General features: G+C 55.4%; 1 protein-coding gene across 7 annotated transcripts in view; it reads left to right on the forward strand.

Annotated features, from left to right (window-relative positions):
- Positions 1 to 19,999, forward strand: part of cacna1ab (calcium channel, voltage-dependent, P/Q type, alpha 1A subunit, b) — a 130,487-nt gene that overhangs the window by 77,707 nt on the left and 32,781 nt on the right. For 6 of the 7 annotated variants that reach the window (XM_069195653.1, XM_069195657.1, XM_069195656.1 and 3 more), the window contains exons 26-38: positions 182 to 281; positions 393 to 553; positions 2,858 to 2,998; positions 3,307 to 3,508; positions 4,348 to 4,512; positions 4,619 to 4,729; positions 4,832 to 4,915; positions 11,565 to 11,681; positions 11,766 to 11,831; positions 12,295 to 12,395; positions 13,873 to 14,023; positions 14,188 to 14,315; positions 17,017 to 17,113. In XM_069195653.1, coding sequence (XP_069051754.1) covers positions 182 to 281; positions 393 to 553; positions 2,858 to 2,998; positions 3,307 to 3,508; positions 4,348 to 4,512; positions 4,619 to 4,729; positions 4,832 to 4,915; positions 11,565 to 11,681; positions 11,766 to 11,831; positions 12,295 to 12,395; positions 13,873 to 14,023; positions 14,188 to 14,315; positions 17,017 to 17,113 — 1,624 coding nt within the window. Of the gene's footprint in view, positions 1 to 181; positions 282 to 392; positions 554 to 2,857; positions 2,999 to 3,306; positions 3,509 to 4,347; positions 4,513 to 4,618; positions 4,730 to 4,831; positions 4,916 to 11,564; positions 11,682 to 11,765; positions 11,832 to 12,294; positions 12,396 to 13,872; positions 14,024 to 14,187; positions 14,316 to 17,016; positions 17,114 to 17,780; positions 17,878 to 19,999 lie in introns of all 7 variants that reach the window. The other variant, XM_069195654.1, reaches the window with a different exon arrangement.

Genomic DNA, 19,999 nt, shown 5'->3' on the forward strand with positions numbered 1-19,999 from the left:
TGTGTGAGTGAGCTCAGGGCAGGGCGAGTGATGGATCTGTAAGAAGTCATGTCACGTAAAGCCATTGCTCGTGTAGTGCGCCAGGGTGACAGTGTCCCCAGCAGCCTCTAGGGGATGGCGCTGTATGGCGCCCATCAAGCCCAGTGCCTGCCTGACTGGCTGTTCCTCATCCGGCCTGCAGGGGGAGCAGCAAGGGGAAGGACATCAACACCATCAAGTCCCTGCGTGTCCTGCGAGTGCTGAGGCCACTCAAGACCATCAAGCGCCTGCCCAAGCTGAAGGTACGAGTCGGAGCGCACACATGTTCCTGTCCCGCGCCTTATAGGTGTCACAGGGTGGACTCGTGCGTCTGACCCCCGTGCCCGGGCCTGTCCCTGTCCCCGTCCCCACAGGCGGTGTTTGACTGCGTGGTGAACTCCCTGAAGAATGTGCTCAACATCCTCATCGTCTACATGCTCTTCATGTTCATCTTCGCCGTGGTGGCTGTGCAGCTCTTCAAGGGCCGCTTCTTCTACTGCACCGACGAGTCCAAGGAGTTCGAGCATGACTGCAGGTGAGGGGTGTGGAGTGTAGTGGGGGTGAGGTGTGGGGGGGAGTTGGGAGGTGTAGCCAAGTGAGGCCGCGGTGTGGTGAGGTGTAGCCGGGGTGAGGCTGCAGTGTGGTGAGGTGCAGCCTCAGGGTGTGGTGAGGTGTAGCCGGGGTGAGGCTGCAGTTTGGTGAGGTGCAGCCTCAGGGTGTGGTGAGGTGTAGCCTCAGGGTGTGGTGAGGTGTAGCCAGGGTGAGGCTGCAGTGTGGTGAGGTGCAGCCTCAGGGTGTGGTGAGGTGTAGCCTCAGGGTGTGGTGAGGTGTAGCCGGGGTGAGGCTGCAGTGTGGTGAGGTGTAGCCTCAGGGTGTGGTGAGGTGTAGCCGGGGTGAGGCTGCAGTGTGGTGAGGTGTAGCCGGGGTGAGGCTGCAGTGTGGTGAGGTGTAGCCAGGGTGTGGTGAGGTGTAGCCAGGGTGAGGCCGCAGTGTGGTGAGGTGTAGCCTCAGGGTGTGGTGAGGTGTAGCCTCAGGGTGTGGTGAGGTGTAGCCGGGGTGAGGCCGCAGTGTGGTGAGGTGTAGCCTCAGGGTGTGGTGAGGTGTAGCCGGGGTGAGGCCGCAGTGTGGTGAGGTGTAGCCTCAGGGTGTGGTGAGGTGTAGCCAGGGTGTGGTGAGGTGTAGCCGGGGTGAGGCTGCGGTGTGGTGAGGTGTAGCCTCAGGGTGTGGTGAGGTGTAGCCTCAGGGTGTGGTGAGGTGTAGCCGGGGTGAGGCTGCAGTGTGGTGAGGTGTAGCCGCAGTGTGGTGAGGTGTAGCCTCAGGGTGTGGTGAGGTGTAGCCTCAGGGTGTGGTGAGGTGTAGCCGGGGTGTGGTGAGGTGTAGCCTCAGGGTGTGGTGAGGTGTAGCCAGGGTGAGGCTGCGGTGTGGTGAGGTGTAGCCTCAGGGTGTGGTGAGGTGTAGCCAGGGTGTGGTGAGGTGTAGCCTCAGGGTGTGGTGAGGTGTAGCCGGGGTGAGGCTGCAGTGTGGTGAGGTGTAGCCTCAGGGTGTGGTGAGGTGTAGCCAGGGTGAGGCTGCGGTGTGGTGAGGTGTAGCCTCAGGGTGTGGTGAGGTGTAGCCAGGGTGTGGTGAGGTGTAGCCTCAGGGTGTGGTGAGGTGTAGCCGGGTTGAGGCTGCAGTGTGGTGAGGTGTAGCCGGGGTGAGGCTGCAGTGTGGTGAGGTGTAGCCTCAGAGTGTGGTGAGGTGGAGCCTCAGGGTGTGGTTAGGTGTAGCCAGGGTGAGGCTGCGGTGTGGTGAGGTGTAGCCTCAGGGTGTGGTGAGGTGTAGCCAGGGTGTGGTGAGGTGTAGCCTCAGGGTGTGGTGAGGTGTAGCCGGGGTGAGGCTGCAGTGTGGTGAGGTGTAGCCGGGGTGAGGCTGCAGTGTGGTGAGGTGGAGCCTCAGGGTGTGGTTAGGTGTAGCCAGGGTGAGGCTGCAGTGTGGTGAGGTGCAGCCTCAGGGTGTGGTGAGGTGGAGCCTCAGGGTGTGGTTAGGTGTAGCCAGGGTGAGGCTGCAGTGTGGTGAGGTGCAGCCTCAGGGTGTGGTGAGGTGTAGCCAGGGTGAGGCTGCAGTGTGGTGAGGTGTAGCCTCAGGGTGTGGTGAGGTGTAGCTGGGTTGAGGCTGCAGTGTGGTGAGGTGCAGCCTCAGGGTGTGGTGAGGTGGAGCCTCAGGGTGTGGTGAGGTGTAGCCTCAGGGTGTGGTGAGGTGTAGCCGGGGTGAGGCTGCAGTGTGGTGAGGTGGAGCCTCAGGGTGTGGTTAGGTGTAGCCAGGGTGAGGCTGCAGTGTGGTGAGGTGCAGCCTCAGGGTGTGGTGAGGTGGAGCCTCAGGGTGTGGTTAGGTGTAGCCAGGGTGAGGCTGCAGTGTGGTGAGGTGCAGCCTCAGGGTGTGGTGAGGTGTAGCCAGGGTGAGGCTGCAGTGTGGTGAGGTGTAGCCTCAGGGTGTGGTGAGGTGTAGCTGGGTTGAGGCTGCAGTGTGGTGAGGTGCAGCCTCAGGGTGTGGTGAGGTGGAGCCTCAGGGTGTGGTTAGGTGTAGTCAGGGTGAGGCTGCAGTGTGGTGAGGTGCAGCCTCAGGGTGTGGTGAGGTATAGCCTCAGGGTGTGGTGAGGTGTAGCCGGGGTGAGGCTGCAGTGTGATGAGGTGCAGCCTCAGGGTGTGGTGAGGTGTAGCCGGGGTGAGGCTGCAGTGTGGTGAGGTATAGCCTCAGGGTGTGGTGAGGTGCAGCCTCAGGGTGTGGTGAGGCCGCGGGGCGTGTGGGTTAGCCGCAGCGATGACACTGCCGCAGTCACCGGATGTGTGCTGTGTGCCCACAGGGGGGAGTACCTGGTGTACGAGCGGGACAACGAGGTGAAGGCGCAGAGCCGCGAGTGGAAGAAGTACCAGTTCCACTACGACAACGTGCTGTGGGCTCTGCTCACGCTCTTCACCGTCTCCACCGGCGAGGGCTGGCCTCAGTGAGTACTGCCGCCGCGCACACAGCCGACACGTCCCTCGCTGCGCCCAGCCACTGACCTCCTGTCTCTCTCTGTCCCTCTGCCTCCTCCTGTTTCTCTGCCTGTGTCTCTCTGTCCCTCTGTCTCTCCTGTCTGTCTGCCTGTGTCTCTCTGTCCCTCTGTCTCTCCTGTCTGTCTGCCTGTCTGTCTCTCCTGTCTCTCTCTGTCTCCTCCTGTCTCTCCCTGTCTCCTCCTGTCTCTTTGTCTCTCTCTGCCTGTCCTCTCTTGCTCCTCCTCCCATTCGCCCCATCTCTCTCTCCTCGCCTCAGAGTGCTGAAACACTCAGTGGATGCAACTTATGAGAACCAGGGTCCCAGTCCGGGGTACCGGATGGAGATGTCCATCTTCTACGTGGTCTACTTCGTGGTGTTCCCCTTCTTCTTCGTCAACATATTTGTGGCCCTCATCATCATCACCTTCCAGGAGCAGGGAGACAAGATGATGGAGGACTACAGCCTGGAGAAGAATGAGGTGGGCAAAACAGGACACAGACACCTACCTGTGCTTGTCTGCGTGTGTCTGCGTGTGTCTGTGTGTATCTGTGAGTATCTGTGCCTGCACATGTCTGCGTGTATCTGTGTCTGCAGATGTCTGCACATATCTGCGTGTATCTGCATGAATCTGTGTCTGCACATGTCTGTGTGTATCTGTGTTTGTCATGTCTGTGTGTATCTGTGTCTGCATATCTGCGCATGTCTGCGCATGTCTGCACGTGTCTGCATGTATCTGCATGTATCTGTGTCTGCACGTCTGTGTGTATCTGTCTGTGCATGTCTGCATGTAACTGTGTCTGCGTGTGTCTGTCTGTCTGCCTGTATCTGCGTGTCTGCGTGTCTGCATGTCTGTGTGTGTCTGTGGTTACCCCAGGGTAACCTGCCTGCTGTGTGTCTGTGTGTCTGTGTGGTGTGTGTGTCTGTGTGTGTGTGGAGTGTTTGTGTCTGTGTCTGCATGTGTATGTGTCTGCATGTGTCTGCATGTGTCTGTGTGTGTATGTGTCTGTGTGTCTGTGTGTCTGTGTGTCTGTGTGTCTGTGTGTCTGTGTGTCTGTGTGTCTGTGTGTCCGTGTGTCCGTGTGTGTATCTGAGTGTGTGTATTTGTGTGTGTATGTGTCTGTGTGTGTATATCTGTATCTGTCTGTATTTGTGTGTGTGTATGTGTATGTGTCTGTGTGTGTGTATCTGTATCTGTCTGTATCTGTGTGTGTGTGCGTGTGTGTGTATGTGTCTGTGTGTGTGTATCTGTATCTGTCTGTATCTGTGTATGTGCGTGCGTGTGTGTGTGTGGTAACTGCCCTGCTCTGTCCTCTCCAGAGAGCCTGTATTGACTTTGCCATCAGCGCCAAGCCCCTGACCCGCCACATGCCGCAGAACAAGCAGAGCTTCCAGTACCGCATGTGGCAGTTCGTGGTCTCGCCGCCCTTCGAGTACACCATCATGGCCATGATCGCGCTCAACACCATCGTGCTGATGATGAAGGTGACAGCTCGCCACTGCAGCGCTGCTCCGCGCCCTGACTCCGAGCCGGCTCGGGTGCTGACTCTCCTCTCTCTCCCCTGTCTGTGTCTGTGTCCGATGCCTCCAGTACAATGGCGCCTCTTTAACCTACGAGTCAGTGCTGAAGAACCTGAACATCGTGTTCACCACCCTGTTCTCCATGGAGTGCCTGCTGAAGATCATTGCGTTCGGGATCCTGGTGAGTGTCCTCCGGGCCGGGCCCCCTCACTGCGCTGCGCGGGACAGCTGACTCACACTGTTGTGCTTTCTCTCTGTCTCGCCCCTACCCCTCTCCCGACAGAACTATTTTCGGGACGCCTGGAATATTTTTGATTTTGTGACAGTCCTGGGCAGCATCACAGACATTTTAGTGACTGAGCTCGGGGTAAGTGCCCGCACAGGAGTGTGTGCGTGCCCTGCGCAGTGTGCGTGTGTCAGTGTGGAGAGGGGCAGAGGGCTATGTAAGTGTCCCTGCTGGCTGAGCCCAGCCTGAGGTATGATGACACCCTTGAAAACCCCCCGATCCTTCTACAGGACCCCCCCCCAGTTTCGGGCCAGGAGATAGCGGCCATCAGCCAGGTCGCTGCTCTTGCCTGGAGTTTCCCAGTTCTCCCAGTAGAGCAGTCTGCAGTTCCCCAGTTCCTCCAGTAGAGCAGCTCTGTCTGGAATTCCCCAGTTCCCACAGTAGAGCAGTCTGCAGTTCCTTAGTTCTCCCAGTAGAGCGGTCTGGAGTTCTCCAGTTCTCCCAGTAGAGCAGTTGTGTCTGAAGTTCCCCAGTTCTCCCAGTAGAGCAGTTGTGTGTGGAGTTCCCAGTTCCCCCAGTAGAATGTTTGGTCTCTCCTGGGGATTCCCAGTTCTCCCAGTAGAGCAGTCTGCAGTTCCCCAGTTCTCCCAGTAGAACAGTTGTGTCTGGAGTTGCCCAGTTCCCCCAGTTGAGCAGTTCTGTCTGCAGTTCCCCAGTTCTCCCAGTAGAGCTGCTCTGTCTGTGTTTCCCCAGTTCCCCCAGTAGAGCAGTTGTGCCCAGGGGTCCCCAGTTCTCCCAGTAGAGCAGTCGTGTCTGGAGTTCCCAGTTCCCCCAGTAGAGCAGTCTGCAGTTCCCCAGTTCTCCCAGAAGAGCAGTTATGTCTGGAGTTCCCAGTTGGCCCAGTAGAGTGTTTGGTCTCTTCTGGGGAGCCCCAGTTTTCCCAGTAGAGCAGTTGTGCAGAGCTCGTCTGTCCCTCTCTGAGTGTTTCCACCTGGTGTGTGACTGAGCACTGTGTGAGCTGCTTGTCATGTGCAGTATTCTTGAGATCAGTGTTAAACCTGTGTTAAAGAACTAAATGTATACATGCAATTATACTTTATTGTATATATAGATGATTATATATACAGCATCTAGTGTAGCAATTATTTCGCTTTTTAGTTTGTAATATTATAATGATTATTTATTTCTTGTTTTATCTTTTTACATGCTTTCTTTAAACTGTGCTTTATTGGCGCCTACGCCTCTGATAAATTCATCCAATCAAAATGCACTATGAAACTCATGTGTCCATCCATGAACTGGTCTGTGTGTTCATGCCAACTTAATCTTTACACACTGGTTGCAAATCAAACCCCCTCTTCCCTCCCCTAAACCCCCTGCCCCCCCCAAAAAAATGCCAATATAAACCATTCATCTACAACATCTACCTGTAGAACCTGGTTGGTTTGTAATTTTTGTAGCCCTAATGCAACCATTGACTTATCTAGACCCTCTGCATGTGCTTCTGTCTGCGTGACCCCTGACCTCTGACCCTGCTGCCTGAGTGTGCTCAGTCTGCTCCGACTTCCTCCCAGCGTCACAGCTGCGCCACAAGGACACACTGACCCGCGCTCGCACGCACACACACGCACCGACGTCTCCACTCTGCTCTACTGGGTTGTGTCGCGTTTTTCTCACTGCTGCAGCACTTTCGAGACTCGCCGCCACCATGAGCTGCCCTCGGCCTGTCCGACAGAGCCCACCTCTCTGTTTCTACTTCCTTTTCTGTGTTGCAGTTTCAATACAGACAGATGCTAAACACATAGAGGGAGTATTTCGCTGTAATTATGCCTGCCTAAGCCAGAAAACACTCGGTCCAGTTCTCTGCGAGTCTAATTCAGGAGCTCAATCAGAACTGAGCTCTTGGGCTTCCCCGTGTGAGTTCCACATGTCCTAGCCGAAGAGGGATTTCCTTTGCTCACTGCACCACAGCGCCCCCATGTGCTGACTGGGGCACTTGTGAGCCTGCAGTGCTGTCAGTGAGAGCTGTGTCCCTCCTGCAGGGGGCGCTCACTCTGCTGTGGAGCTGCAGTGCTGTCAGTGAGAGCTGTGTCCCTCCTGCAGGGGGCGCTCACTCTGCTGTGGGCCTGCAGTGCTGTCAGTGAGAGCTGTGCCCCTCCTGCAGGGGGCGCTCACTCTGCTGTGGGCCTGCAGTGCTGTCAGTGAGAGCTGTGTCCCTCCTGCAGGGGGCGCTCACTCTGCTGTGGAGCTGCAGTGCTGTCAGTGAGAGCTGTGTCAGTCCTGCAGGGGGCGCTCACTCTGCTGTGGGCCTGCAGTGCTGTCAGTGAGAGCTGTGTCAGTCCTGCAGGGGGCGCTCACTCTGCTGTGAGCCTGCAGTGCTGTCAGTGAGAGCTGTGTCCCTCCTGCAGGGGGCGCTCACTCTGCTGTGGGCCTGCAGTGCTGTCAGTGAGAGCTGTGTCAGTCCTGCAGGGGGCGCTCACTCTGCTGTGGGCCTGCAGTGCTGTCAGTGAGAGCTGTGTCAGTCCTGCAGGGGGCGCTCACTCTGCTGTGGGCCTGCAGTGTTGTCAGTGAGAGCTGTGTCAGTCCTGCAGGGGGCGCTCACTCTGCTGTGAGCCTGCAGTGCTGTCAGTGAGAGCTGTGTCAGTCCTGCAGGGGGCGCTCACTCTGCTGTGGGCCTGCAGTGCTGTCAGTGAGAGCTGTGTCAGTCCTGCAGGGGGCGCTCACTCTGCTGTGAGCCTGCAGTGCTGTCAGTGAGAGCTGTGTCAGTCCTGCAGGGGGCGCTCACTCTGCTGTGGGCCTGCAGTGCTGTCAGTGAGACCTGTGTCAGTCCTGCAGGGGGCGCTCACTCTGCTGTGGGCCTGCAGTGCTGTCAGTGAGACCTGTGCCCCTCCTGCAGGGGGCGCTCACTCTGCTGTGGGCCTGCAGTGCTGTCAGTGAGAGCTGTGTCAGCCCTGCAGGGGGCGCTCACTCTGCTGTGGGCCTGCAGTGTTGTCAGTGAGAGCTGTGCCCCTCCTGCAGGGGGCGCTCACTCTGCTGTGAGCCTGCAGTGCTGTCAGTGAGAGCTGTGCCCCTCCTGCAGGGGGCGCTCACTCTACTGTGAGCCTGCAGTGCTGTCAGTGAGAGTTGTTGATTACAAAAGGTCAGTGCTCTAGATCTAAACTAACTACTAACTCACACCTGCCAGCACACAAACACAAAGGCCTGCAGCTCACAGAGAGCCAGTGGGCTGTTAGGGGTGACACCCAGCAGGGAAGTTGCCTCTCCAGTGCAGCTGGGATTGAAGTAAAGAGTCAGGCTCCCTTCCCATGAGGAGTGTGCCCAGCTTCTTGTGCATGCTCTGAAACTGCAGGCCTGTCTCTGGCTCTGTGACAGTGAAATATCCACACCCTGACTCCCTGACACCCTGACACTCTGACACTCTGACCTGGACACACTGACACCCTAACAACCTCACTCCATTTTACACTGGCACACTGACACCCTGACACTCTGACCTGGACACACTGACACCCTAACAACCACACTCCATTTTACACTGGCACGCTGACACCCTGACACTCTGACACTCTGAGACAGTTCTATTCTAACACAGACACCCCGACTCTCTGACACTCTGGACACTTCTATTCTAACGCAGACACCCCGACTCTCTGACACTCCAGACACTTCTATTCTAACACAGACACCCCGACTCTCTGACACTCTGGACACTTCTATTCTAACGCAGACACCCCGACTCTCTGACACTCCAGACACTTCTATTCTAACACAGACACCCCGACTCTCTGACACTCTGAGACAGTTCTATTCTAACGCAGACACCCCGACTCTCTGACACTCTGGACACTTCTATTCTAACGCAGACACCCCGACTCTCTGACACTCCAGACACTTCTATTCTAACACAGACACCCCGACTCTGACACTCTGAGACAGTTCTATTCTAACACAGACACCCCGACTCTCTGACACTCTGGACACTTCTATTCTAACACAGACACCCCGACTCTCTGACACTCTGAGACAGTTCTATTCTAACACAGACACCCCGACTCTCTGACACTCTGAGACAGTTCTATTCTAACACAGACACCCCGACTCTCTGACACTCTGAGACAGTTCTATTCTAACACAGACACCCCGACTCTCTGACACTCTGAGACAGTTCTATTCTAACACACACACCCCGACTCTCTGACACTCCAGACACTTCTATTCTAACACAGACACCCCGACTCTCTGACACTCTGAGACAGTTCTATCCCAACGCAGACACCCCGACTCTCTGACACTCTGAGACAGTTCTATCCCAACGCAGACACCCCGACTCTCTGACACTCTGGACACTTCTATTCTAACACAGACACCCCGACTTTCTGACACTCTGAGACAGTTCTATTCTAACACAGACACCCCGACTCTCTGACACTCCAGACACTTCTATTCTAACGCAGACACCCCGACTCTCTGACACTCCAGACACTTCTATTCTAACACAGACACCCCGACTCTGACACTCTGAGACAGTTCTATTCTAACACAGACACCCCGAATCTCTGACACTCTGAGACAGTTCTATTCTAACACAGACACCCCGACTCTCTGACACTCCAGACACTTCTATTCTAACACAGACACCCTGACTCTCTGACACTCTGAGACAGTTCTATCCCAATGCAGACACCCCAACTCTCTGACACTCTGAGACAGTTCTATCCCAACGCAGACACCCCGACTCTCTGACACTCTGGACACTTCTATTCTAACACAGACACCCCGACTCTCTGACACTCCAGACACTTCTATTCTAACGCAGACACCCCGACTCTCTGACACTCCAGACACTTCTATTCTAACACAGACACCCCGACTCTCTGACACTCTGAGACAGTTCTATTCTAACCCAGACACCCCGACTCTCTGACACTCTGAGACAGTTCTATTGTAACACAGACACCCCGACTCTCTGACACTCTGAGACAGTTCTATTCTAACACAGACACCCCGACTCTCTGACACTGAGACACTGTTCTCTCTGGCACCCTGGCACCCCGACTTTCTGACACTGAGACACTGTTCTCTCTGGCACCCTGGCGCCCCGACTCTCTGACACTGAGACACTGTTCTCTCTGGCACCCTGGCGCCCCGACTCTCTGACACTGAGACACTATTCTCTCTGGCACCCTGGCGCCCCGACTCTCTGACACTGAGACACTGTTCTCTCTGGCACCCTGGCGCCCCACTCTCTGACACTGAGACACTGTTCTCTCTGGCACCCTGGCGCCCCGACTCTCTGACACTGAGACACTGTTCTCTCTGGCACCCTGGCGTCCCGACTCTCTGACACTGAGACACTGTTCTCTCTGGCACCCTGGCGCCCCGACTCTCTGACACTGAGACACTGTTCTCTCTGGCACCCTGGCGCCCCGACTCTCTGACACTCTGAGACACTGTTCTCTCTGGCACCCTGGCGCCCCGACTCTCTGACACTGAGACACTGTTCTCTCTGGCACCCTGGCGCCCCAACTCTCTGACACTCTGAGACACTGTTCTCTCTGGCACCCTGGCGCCCCGACTCTCTGACACTCTGAGACACTGTTCTCTCTGGCACCCTGGCGCCCCGACTCTCTGACACTGAGACACTGTTCTCTCTGGCACCCTGGCGCCCCGACTCTCTGACACTGAGACACTGTTCTCTCTGGCACCCTGGCGCCCCGACTCTCTGACACTGAGACACTGTTCTCTCTGGCACCCTGGCGCCCCGACTCTCTGACACTGAGACACTGTTCTCTCTGGCACCCTGGCGCCCCGACTCTCTGACACTGAGACACTGTTCTCTCTGGCACCCTGGCGCCCCTCAGGGTGTCTCTCAGAGTGTGGATATTTGCATCGCTGTGCTGTCATGCCGGTTCGTCTCGCTGCCGTGTGCAAGCCTGGTGGATCAGCATGCTCTTGTCAGGAACCGCATGCCCCCCTCCCCCGGCCCCCCCTGTGTGTCCCGCTCGCCGCGCAGCAGGGGGCGCTCACGCATGATCACTGGAGTCCCATGTGTCGCTCCCCTCCGCCGGGCGCCAGTGTGAGTGTCGGTCAGCCAGGGCGGGCGGGAGCCGTAGTGCCCAGTGCAGGGGGGGGCTCCAGTCCGGCGGGTCCGGGCCCCTGGGGGGCTCCAGTCCAGCAGGCTGCGGGTCGGTGTCGGGCACCGCAGAGCGATTCTGGACTGGGGCTCTCCGGGACCGGGGCTGCAGTAGTGGAGCGGAGTGGGGTAAATCCCGGAGCCGGAGCCGGAGCCGGAGCCGGAGCCGGAGCGACGCGTGCACATGTGCGGGATCTGTGGGCACTCAGGCGTGGCGCCTCCCTGTGTCTGTGGCTCTGACACGCGTGACAGACTCCATAGTGTGTGGCCTGCTTGTCTCCGAGATCAGTGCATTTGGTTGTTTCAAAAAACGCAACGCTACTTAACCTGATTGGATGATGGTGGTTAGAGACTCCTCTGTTTGCTTCTCAGTTTCGTCCTTCTTTTGGGAGATGTATGTGTTTTTGTTTTTGTTCTGTCCTCTGTCTTCCCTTTACTTTCCCTTCCTTTTGGTTCTGTTTCGGTGAGTCTCTCGTTTCGTTCCTCCTCTGCGTTCTCCTCCTCCTCTCTCTCCCCTGCCTCGTGTGTCTGTCCGCTGTCTTTGCTTTGGGTTTGCTGCGTGTGGGGGGGTGGGGGTGGGGGTGGGGTTGCGTAGGCTGATGCAGCCTCTCTGTCTCTCTCTCTCCCGCCTGTGTTTAAACGCCCTTGTGTTTGTAGAACAACTTCATCAACCTGAGCTTCCTGCGGCTGTTCCGGGCCGCGCGCCTCATCAAGCTGCTGCGCCAGGGCTACACCATCCGCATCCTGCTCTGGACGTTCGTGCAGTCCTTCAAGGTGCTCCCTCCCTCCTCCTCCCCATCTCGCCCTCCTGCTCCTCGGGGCGCCCGTGACCCCTGACCTCTCTCCCTGTCTCCCCAGGCCCTGCCCTATGTCTGCCTGCTTATCGCCATGCTGTTCTTCATCTACGCCATCATCGGGATGCAGGTGAGTGGGAGAGAGCTTAGCGTGTGTGCAGTGTCTTCAGGACAGGGTGTTCGCGGGGTGCAGTGTGTGGACAGTGTGTGCGTCGCCTAGTGTGCAAGGTGTCGCACAGGTATGGACAGTTTCCATGCAGTTCGCTGTGCAGTGCTGTCTGCAGTGCAGTACGTGCGCACTGCAGTCCGCAGCAGAGTGCGTATGCAGTAGAGTGTGTGTGCAGTGTGTATACAGTGTAATGCAGAGTGTGTACAGTGAGTGTGCAGTGTGTATACAGTGTAGTGCAGTGTGTACAGTGCAGTGTGTATACAGTGTGTGCAGTACAATGTCAGTGTATCACTGTGTAGTGCAGAGTGTGTGCTGTACAGTGTTTACAGTGCAGTTCAGTGTGTATACTGTGTATATACAGTTTGTACATTATACAGTGTGTACAGTGCAGTTCCCTGAATATACAGTCTATGGTGGTCCTCAGGTGTTCGGGAATATTGCAATTGATGAAGAGGATGAAGAAAGCGCCATCAACCAGCACAACAACTTCAGGACCTTCTTCCAGGCTCTCATGCTGCTCTTCAGGTCAGTCAGTGTTTCCATCTGTATGTCAGTTTGTCAGTGTATCACTCTGTCAGTGTATCATTGTGTCAGTCTGTTGTGTCAGTGTAACACTGTCGGTGTATCATTGTGTCAGTCTGTTGTATCAGTGTATCACTGTCAGTGCTCAGGTGTGCCAGTCTGTTGTGACATTGTATCACTGAGTCAGTGCTCAGGTGTGCCAGTCTGTTGTGACAGTGTATCACTGTCAGTGCTCAGGTGTGCCAGTCTGTTGTGTCAGTGTATCACAGTGTCAGTGTATCACTGTGTCAGTGCTTAGGTGTGCCAGTCTGTTGTGTCAGTGTATCACTGTCAGTGCTCAGGTGTGCCAGTCTGTTGTGACATTGTATCACTGAGTCAGTGCTCAGGTGTGCCAGTCTGTTGTGTCAGTGTATCACAGTGTCAGTGTATCACTGTGTCAGTGCTTAGGTGTGCCAGTCTGTTGTGTCAGTGTATCACTGTCAGTGCTCAGGTGTGCCAGTCTGTTGTGACAGTGTATCACTGAGTCAGTGCTCAGGTGTGCCAGTCTGTTGTGACAGTGTATCACAGTGTCAGTGCTCAGGTGTGCCAGTCTGTTGTATCAGTGTATCACTGTGTCAGTGTTCAGGTGTGCCAGTCTGTTGTGTCAGTGTATCACTGTGTCAGTGTTCAGGTGTGCCAGTCTGTTGTATCAGTGTATCACTGTATCAGTGTTCAGGTGTGCCAGTCTGTTGTGACAGTGTATCACTGTGTCAGTGCTCAGGTGTGCCAGTCTGTTGTGTCAGTGTATCACAGTGTCAGTGTATCACTGTGTCAGTGCTCAGGTGTGCCAGTCTGTTGTGTCAGTGTATCACTGTGTCAGTGCTCAGGTGTGCCAGTCTGTTGTGTCAGTGTATCACTGTGTCAGTGTTCAGGTGTGCCAGTCTGTTGTGTCAGTGTATCACAGTGTCAGTGTATCACTGTGTCAGTGCTCAGGTGTGCCAGTCTGTTGTGTCAGTGTATCACTGTGTCAGTGTTCAGGTGTGCCAGTCTGTTGTGTCAGTGTATCACAGTGTCAGTGTATCACTGTGTCAGTGCTCAGGTGTGCCAGTCTGTTGTGTCAGTGTATCACTGTGTCAGTGTATCACTGTGTCAGTGCTCAAGTGTGCCAGTCTGTTGTGTCAGTGTATCACTGTGTCAGTGCTCAGGTGTGCCAGTCTGTTGTGTCAGTGTATCACAGTGTCAGTGTATCACTGTGTCAGTGCTCAGGTGTGCCAGTCTGTTGTGTCAGTGTATCACTGTGTCAGTGCTCAAGTGTGCCAGTCTGTTGTGTCAGTGTATCACTGTGTCAGTGCTCAGGTGTGCCAGTCTGTTGTGACAGTGTATCACTGAGTTAGTGCTCAGGTGTGACAGTCTGTTGTGTCAGTGTGCCAGGGTGGTAGAGGATGAGTGTGGTCTTGTTGTTCTCAGTAACCCCAACTCCCTCCACCTCTCTCTGTGCCAGGAGTGCCACGGGTGAGGCCTGGCATGACATCATGCTGTCCTGCCTGGGCGGCAAGCCGTGTGACCCCCGCTCTGGCATCCAGGCGGATGAGTGTGGGAACGAGTTTGCCTATTTCTACTTCGTCTCCTTCATCTTCCTCTGCTCCTTCCTGGTGAGTCGGCACCCTGCCTGTGTCTCTTGATCGATGAGCGAACGAGTCGGATTCAGACTGATGAGCAGGATGTAGAAATGTCTGCTCTGTCTAAGGAATGCCAGGGCTCAGTGCTGTCCTGGAACTGTGCTCCGTTCCGCCCGTGAGCGTGTGTCTGTGTGCAGATGCTGAACCTGTTCGTGGCCGTCATCATGGACAACTTCGAGTACCTGACCCGGGACTCCTCCATCCTGGGGCCCCACCACCTGGACGAGTACGTCAGGGTGTGGGCAGAGTACGACCCTGCAGCCTGGTGAGTGGCACCGACCACCTGAGCGGAAACACTGACAGACTGGCACACCTGAGCACTAACACACTGGCACACTTGAACACTGACAGACTGGCACACCTGAGCACTGACAGACTGGCACACCTGAGCACTGACACACTGGCACACTTGAACACTGACAGACTGGCACACCTGAGCACTGACAGACTGGCACACCTGAGCACTGACACACTGGCACACTTGAACACTGACACACTGGCACACTTGAACACTGACAGACTGGCACACCTGAGCACTGACAGACTGGCACACCTGAGCACTGACACACTGGCACACTTGAACACTGACAGACTGGCACACCTGAGCACTGACACACTGGCACACCTGAGCACTGACAGACTGGCACACTTGAACACTGACAGACTGGCACACTTGAACACTGACAGACTGGCACATCTGAGCATGGACACACTGACAGACTGGCACACCTGAGCACAGACAGCCTGGCACACTGACGGACTGGCACACTTGAACACTAACAGACTGGCACATCTGAGCATGGACACACTGACAGACTGGCACACCTGAACACAGACACATTGGCACACTGATGGACCCAGGCGATGGCAAACTGATGGGCAGGCTGACGCCTGCTCTGTCACAATGTGATATATGGGCACAGCCTCACTGGCACACAGTGGTATAAAGTCTCTTTGAGCCTGGTGCTGTGCCGACTCCAGCCCTGTTTAGCCAGCTGGCTGACAGAGATGACGCCAACAGCGCCAACTGCGCCGTTTTGCAATGCAGAAAGGAGGCTGGGTATCAAGTGGAACCCGCTGCCCTTCTCCTCTATTCTGTATAACTCACCTGTACCCCACCCCCCTCCGCCACCACTGTGAGGAGGGGGCAGAGGCAACACGCTCCAGACCCGGGCCTCTCCGATCCACAGCACCGCAGTGAGGGATTGTGGGAGGACAATCCCGCTGTGCACTAATGGCCGCAGTGGAGCCAGGCTCTGCCGGAGCTGGACTCTGCCGGAGTGACTGGAGAAGAAGACCATGAAGCTCCCCCGTCTCGGAGGGCCACTGTGCCTCCCTGTCACCCTTCCCATCTGCCACCAGGGCTAACAGCACTCTGCTCAGTGTCGCCCCCTGTCTGCAAGCGGACTGCCTGTGCCTTCTCTGATGGCAAAGGGCCAGCTGACCTCCACTGGCAGGTGGGGTGGAGGCTGACCCCCATCAGCCACCTCCCTAACCCCCACTTCTGTCCCCCAGATCGCAACCTCCCCACCCAGGTGTGTGTGAGTTTGTGGGGTGGCTGGATGTGGGGGCTCAACGAGAGCCAGGATCACAGTGTCTGCAGTGTACTGCTCCTTCCCCCCTTCTCCTTTGCCCTCTCAGGCTGTCCAGTTTGGTAGTGGTGACCGACCCCCCCCTCCCAGCTGGAATCTGCATACCGCCCAAACTTATTGTGCCCCCTGCCCCCCAACTCCCCACACACAGGATAAGTTTCCTGGTATCGGATTTCCAGGGCCGAGTGCCCGTCGTCCTGGTGCTGTTCTGGAGACTGGACAGTAGGGGGCAGCAGTGACCATAGCAAGAAGAAGACACAGCCTGGCCGACGGGAAGAGAGGAGAGAGGAGGGGGGTGCAGGGGGGCTCAGAGCCTAGAGCAGAAAGAGAGTGAAGGAGGCAGGACAAGCTACCAGGGCTGTGCCAAAACACTGTCAGAGTGCCAGGAGAGGGCCACAACAGGGATGCCTAATCAGTTCTAGGAGAGTGCTGAAACTGAGCCAGGCAACGCTAGAACAGTTCCCAAGCAGTACCAGAGCAGGTCCAGAACAGTTCTCGAGCCGTGCCAGTACAGGCCCAGTAGCCCTGAGCGGTGCCAGTACAGGTCCAGAACAGTTCCTGAGCAGTGCCAGTACAGATCCAGTAGCCCTGAGCAATGCCAGTACAGACCCAGTAGTCCTGAGCAGTGCCAGTACAGGTCCAGAACAGTTCCTGAGCCATGCCAGTACAGGCCCAGTAGTCCCGAGCAGTGCCAGTAAGGGTCCAGAACAGTTCATGAGCAGTGCCAGTACAGACCCAGTAGTCCCGAGCAGTGCCAGTACAGGTCCAGAACAGTTCCTGAGCCATGCCAGTACAGGCCCAGTAGTCTCGAGCAGTGCCAGTAAAGGTCCAGAAAAGTTCCTGAGCCGTGCCAGTACAGGTTCAGTAGCCCTGAGCAGTTCCAGTACAGGCCCAGTAGTCCCGAGCAGTGCCAGTACAGGTCCAGAACAGTTCCTGAGCAGTGCCAGTACAGGCCCAGTAGCCCTGAGCAGTTCCAGTACAGGCCCAGTAGTCCCGAGCAGTGCCAGTACAGGTCCAGAACAGTTCCTAAGCAGTGCCAGTACAGGTCCAGAACAGTTCCTGAGCAGTGCCAGTACAGGCCCAGTAGCCCTGAGCAGTTCCAGTGCAGGCCCAGTAGTCTTGAGCAGCCAGTGCAGGACCAGGACAGGTGCAGGGCAGCTCTAGAACCGTTCCGGGTGGGGGTTGGGTAGGGGTCTAGATCAGCTTAGGAATTGTGCCAGGACTGTTCCAGAGCAGTTCCAGACCTGTGCCAGGACCGTGCCCAGGGAGGGTGAACTGCTGTGAAGGAATCTGTGTGACTTTTGCTGTGTTTTCTCTCTCCGACTGTCCCTGCTGTGTGTCTGTCTGTTCTAACTCCCTCTATTCTTCTTTCAGCGGGCGAATTCATTATAAGGATATGTACAGTTTATTGCGTGTTATCTCCCCCCCTCTGGGCTTAGGCAAGAAATGTCCTCATAGGGTGGCCTGCAAGGTTTGACTTCCACTAAAACCTACAACCTGCTCGCATTGAAGCGGAATGAATGTCGCTTTCTTACTTCTCTCTCCATTTTCTCTTGCATTCTGACACAACCAAGAATGTGCGGGACAATGCAGTCACCTGTAGAAGCATGGAGTGCACTGACCTTTTTATGTTGTTAGGCCACCGAACAGGAAAGGCCAGCCCCAGCCATCTCTGCTTGCTAGACGTTACGGGGATAGGAGCGTGCATTGTTCTCGCTGGGGGGACAGAAACTGCATTGACAAATACCTGCCACCCCTCCGCACTCCCACAGGGGGCGCTGCCTGCTGTGGAAGCCCACGGCTGTTCTATGCAAGAGTTGGATTTGCATAGAATATTGTTCTAATACCACAAGCAAATATATATATATATTTTGAGATATATATACTTACCGACGTCTATCATTATAGATCTATGAAAACGTCAGATCAACTCAATTTTCTCTCACTGACAAGCCCAAAATAACCTTGTTTTGTTTTGTTTTTGTTACTTTTCTTTTCCGTATCTTTGATTTACATACTGTTTTTCTTCCTTTGCCTGTTATCTTTGTTAATTTGGCCCCCTGGGACCTTGTACCTTCCCTGTTGTTTTGGTGGTATTTTTGTATTTTTTTAATGTTTGGCTCATTACCGCCCTCCAGTGGCCGCATCAGTTACAGTGATATGTATGAGATGCTCAGACACATGTCTCCGCCGTTAGGCCTGGGGAAGAAATGCCCAGCCCGGGTCGCATACCAGGTAGAAGGTCCCTTCCTGGCAGCGCTGTGTTCTGTAGTGTTGGTGTTTTGGAGGGGAGCGCTCTGGGGTGGGAGCTGTAGGGGTCAGAGGTCAAGAATCCACAGGGGCAGTGGAGTGACTCGGGGTGAAAGGGACCCCTGCTGTGTGGCACTCACCTCCCCTTACCTCGTTTCTCCTCTTTGCAACAGGTCTGCACACACACACACACACACACACACACACACACACACACACAGATCATACAGGTCTGCACACACACACAGATCATACAGGTCTGCACACACACAGATCATACAGGTCTGCACGCACACACACACACACACACACACAGATCATACAGGTCTGCACACACGCGCAGATCGTACAGGTCTGCACACACACACACAGATCATACAGGTCTGCACACACGCACACAGATCATACTGGTCTGCACACACACACACAGATCATACAGGTCTGCACACACACACACACACACACACACACACACAGATCATACAGGTCTGCACACACACAGATCATACAGGTCTGCACACACGCGCAGATCGTACAGGTCTGCACACACACACAGATCATACAGGTCTGCAGACACACACACAGATCATACAGGTCTGCAGACACGCGCAGATCATACAGGTCTGCAGACACGCGCAGATCATACAGGTCTGCACACACGCACGCAGATCATACAGGTCTGCACACACACACACACACACACACAGATCATACAGGTCTGCACACACACACGCACACACACGCACACACACACACACACACACACAGATCATACAGGTCTGCACACGCGCAGATCATACAGGTCTGCATACACGTGCAGATCATACAGGTCTGCACACACACACAGATCATACAGGTCTGCACACACACACACAGATCATACAGGTCTGCAGACACGCGCAGATCATACAGGTCTGCACACACGCACGCAGATCATACAGGTCTGCACACACACACACACACACACAGATCATACAGGTCTGCACGCACACACACACACACACACACACACACACACACACACACACACACACACACACAGATCATACAGGTCTGCACACGCGCAGATCATACAGGTCTGCACACACACACAGATCATACAGGTCTGCAAATACAAACACAGATCATACAGGTCTGCACACACGCACACAGATCATACAGTCCTGCACACATGCGCAGATCATACAGGTCTACACACACACGGGCAGATCATACAGGTCTGCACACACACACACACACAGATCATACAGGTCTGCACACACGCACACAGATCATACAGGTCTGCACACATGCACAGATCATACAGGTCTACACACACACGGGCAGATCATACAGGTCTGCACACACACGGGCAGATCATACAGGTCTGCACACACACACAGATCATACAGGTCTGCACACACACAGATCATACGGGTTGACACACACGGGCAGATCATACAGGTCTGCACACACACGGGCAGATCATACAGGTCTGCACACACACACACACAGATCATACAGGTCTGCACACACACAGATCATACAGGTTGACACACACGGGCAGATCATACGGGTCTGCACACACACGCGCAGATCATACAGGTCTGCGCACACACACACACGCGCAGATCATACAGGTCTGCACACACACGCGCAGATCATACAGGTCTGCGCACACACACACACGCGCAGATCATACAGGTCTGCACACACATACCCAGATCAAACAGGTCTGCACACACACACACACTCAGATCGTACAGGTCTGCACACACACACGCGCAGATCATACAGGTCTGCACACACATACAGATCATACAGGTCTGTACACACACATGGGCAAATCATACAGGTCTGCACACACACACACAGATCATACAGGTCTGCACACACACCCAGATCATACAGGTCTGCACACACACGCACAGATCATACAGGTCTGCACACACGTGCAGATCATACAGGTGTGCAAACACATGCATAGATCATACAGGTTTGCACACACGGGCTTATCATACAGGTCTGCACACACATGCACAGATCATACAGGTCTGCACACACACATGCGCAGATCATACAGGTCTGCACACACGCAGATCATACAGGTCTGCACATACACACAGAT

Source organism: Lepisosteus oculatus, chromosome 11, assembly GCF_040954835.1.
Source record: "Lepisosteus oculatus isolate fLepOcu1 chromosome 11, fLepOcu1.hap2, whole genome shotgun sequence".
In the NCBI taxonomy this organism is placed as follows: domain Eukaryota; kingdom Metazoa; phylum Chordata; class Actinopteri; order Semionotiformes; family Lepisosteidae; genus Lepisosteus; species Lepisosteus oculatus.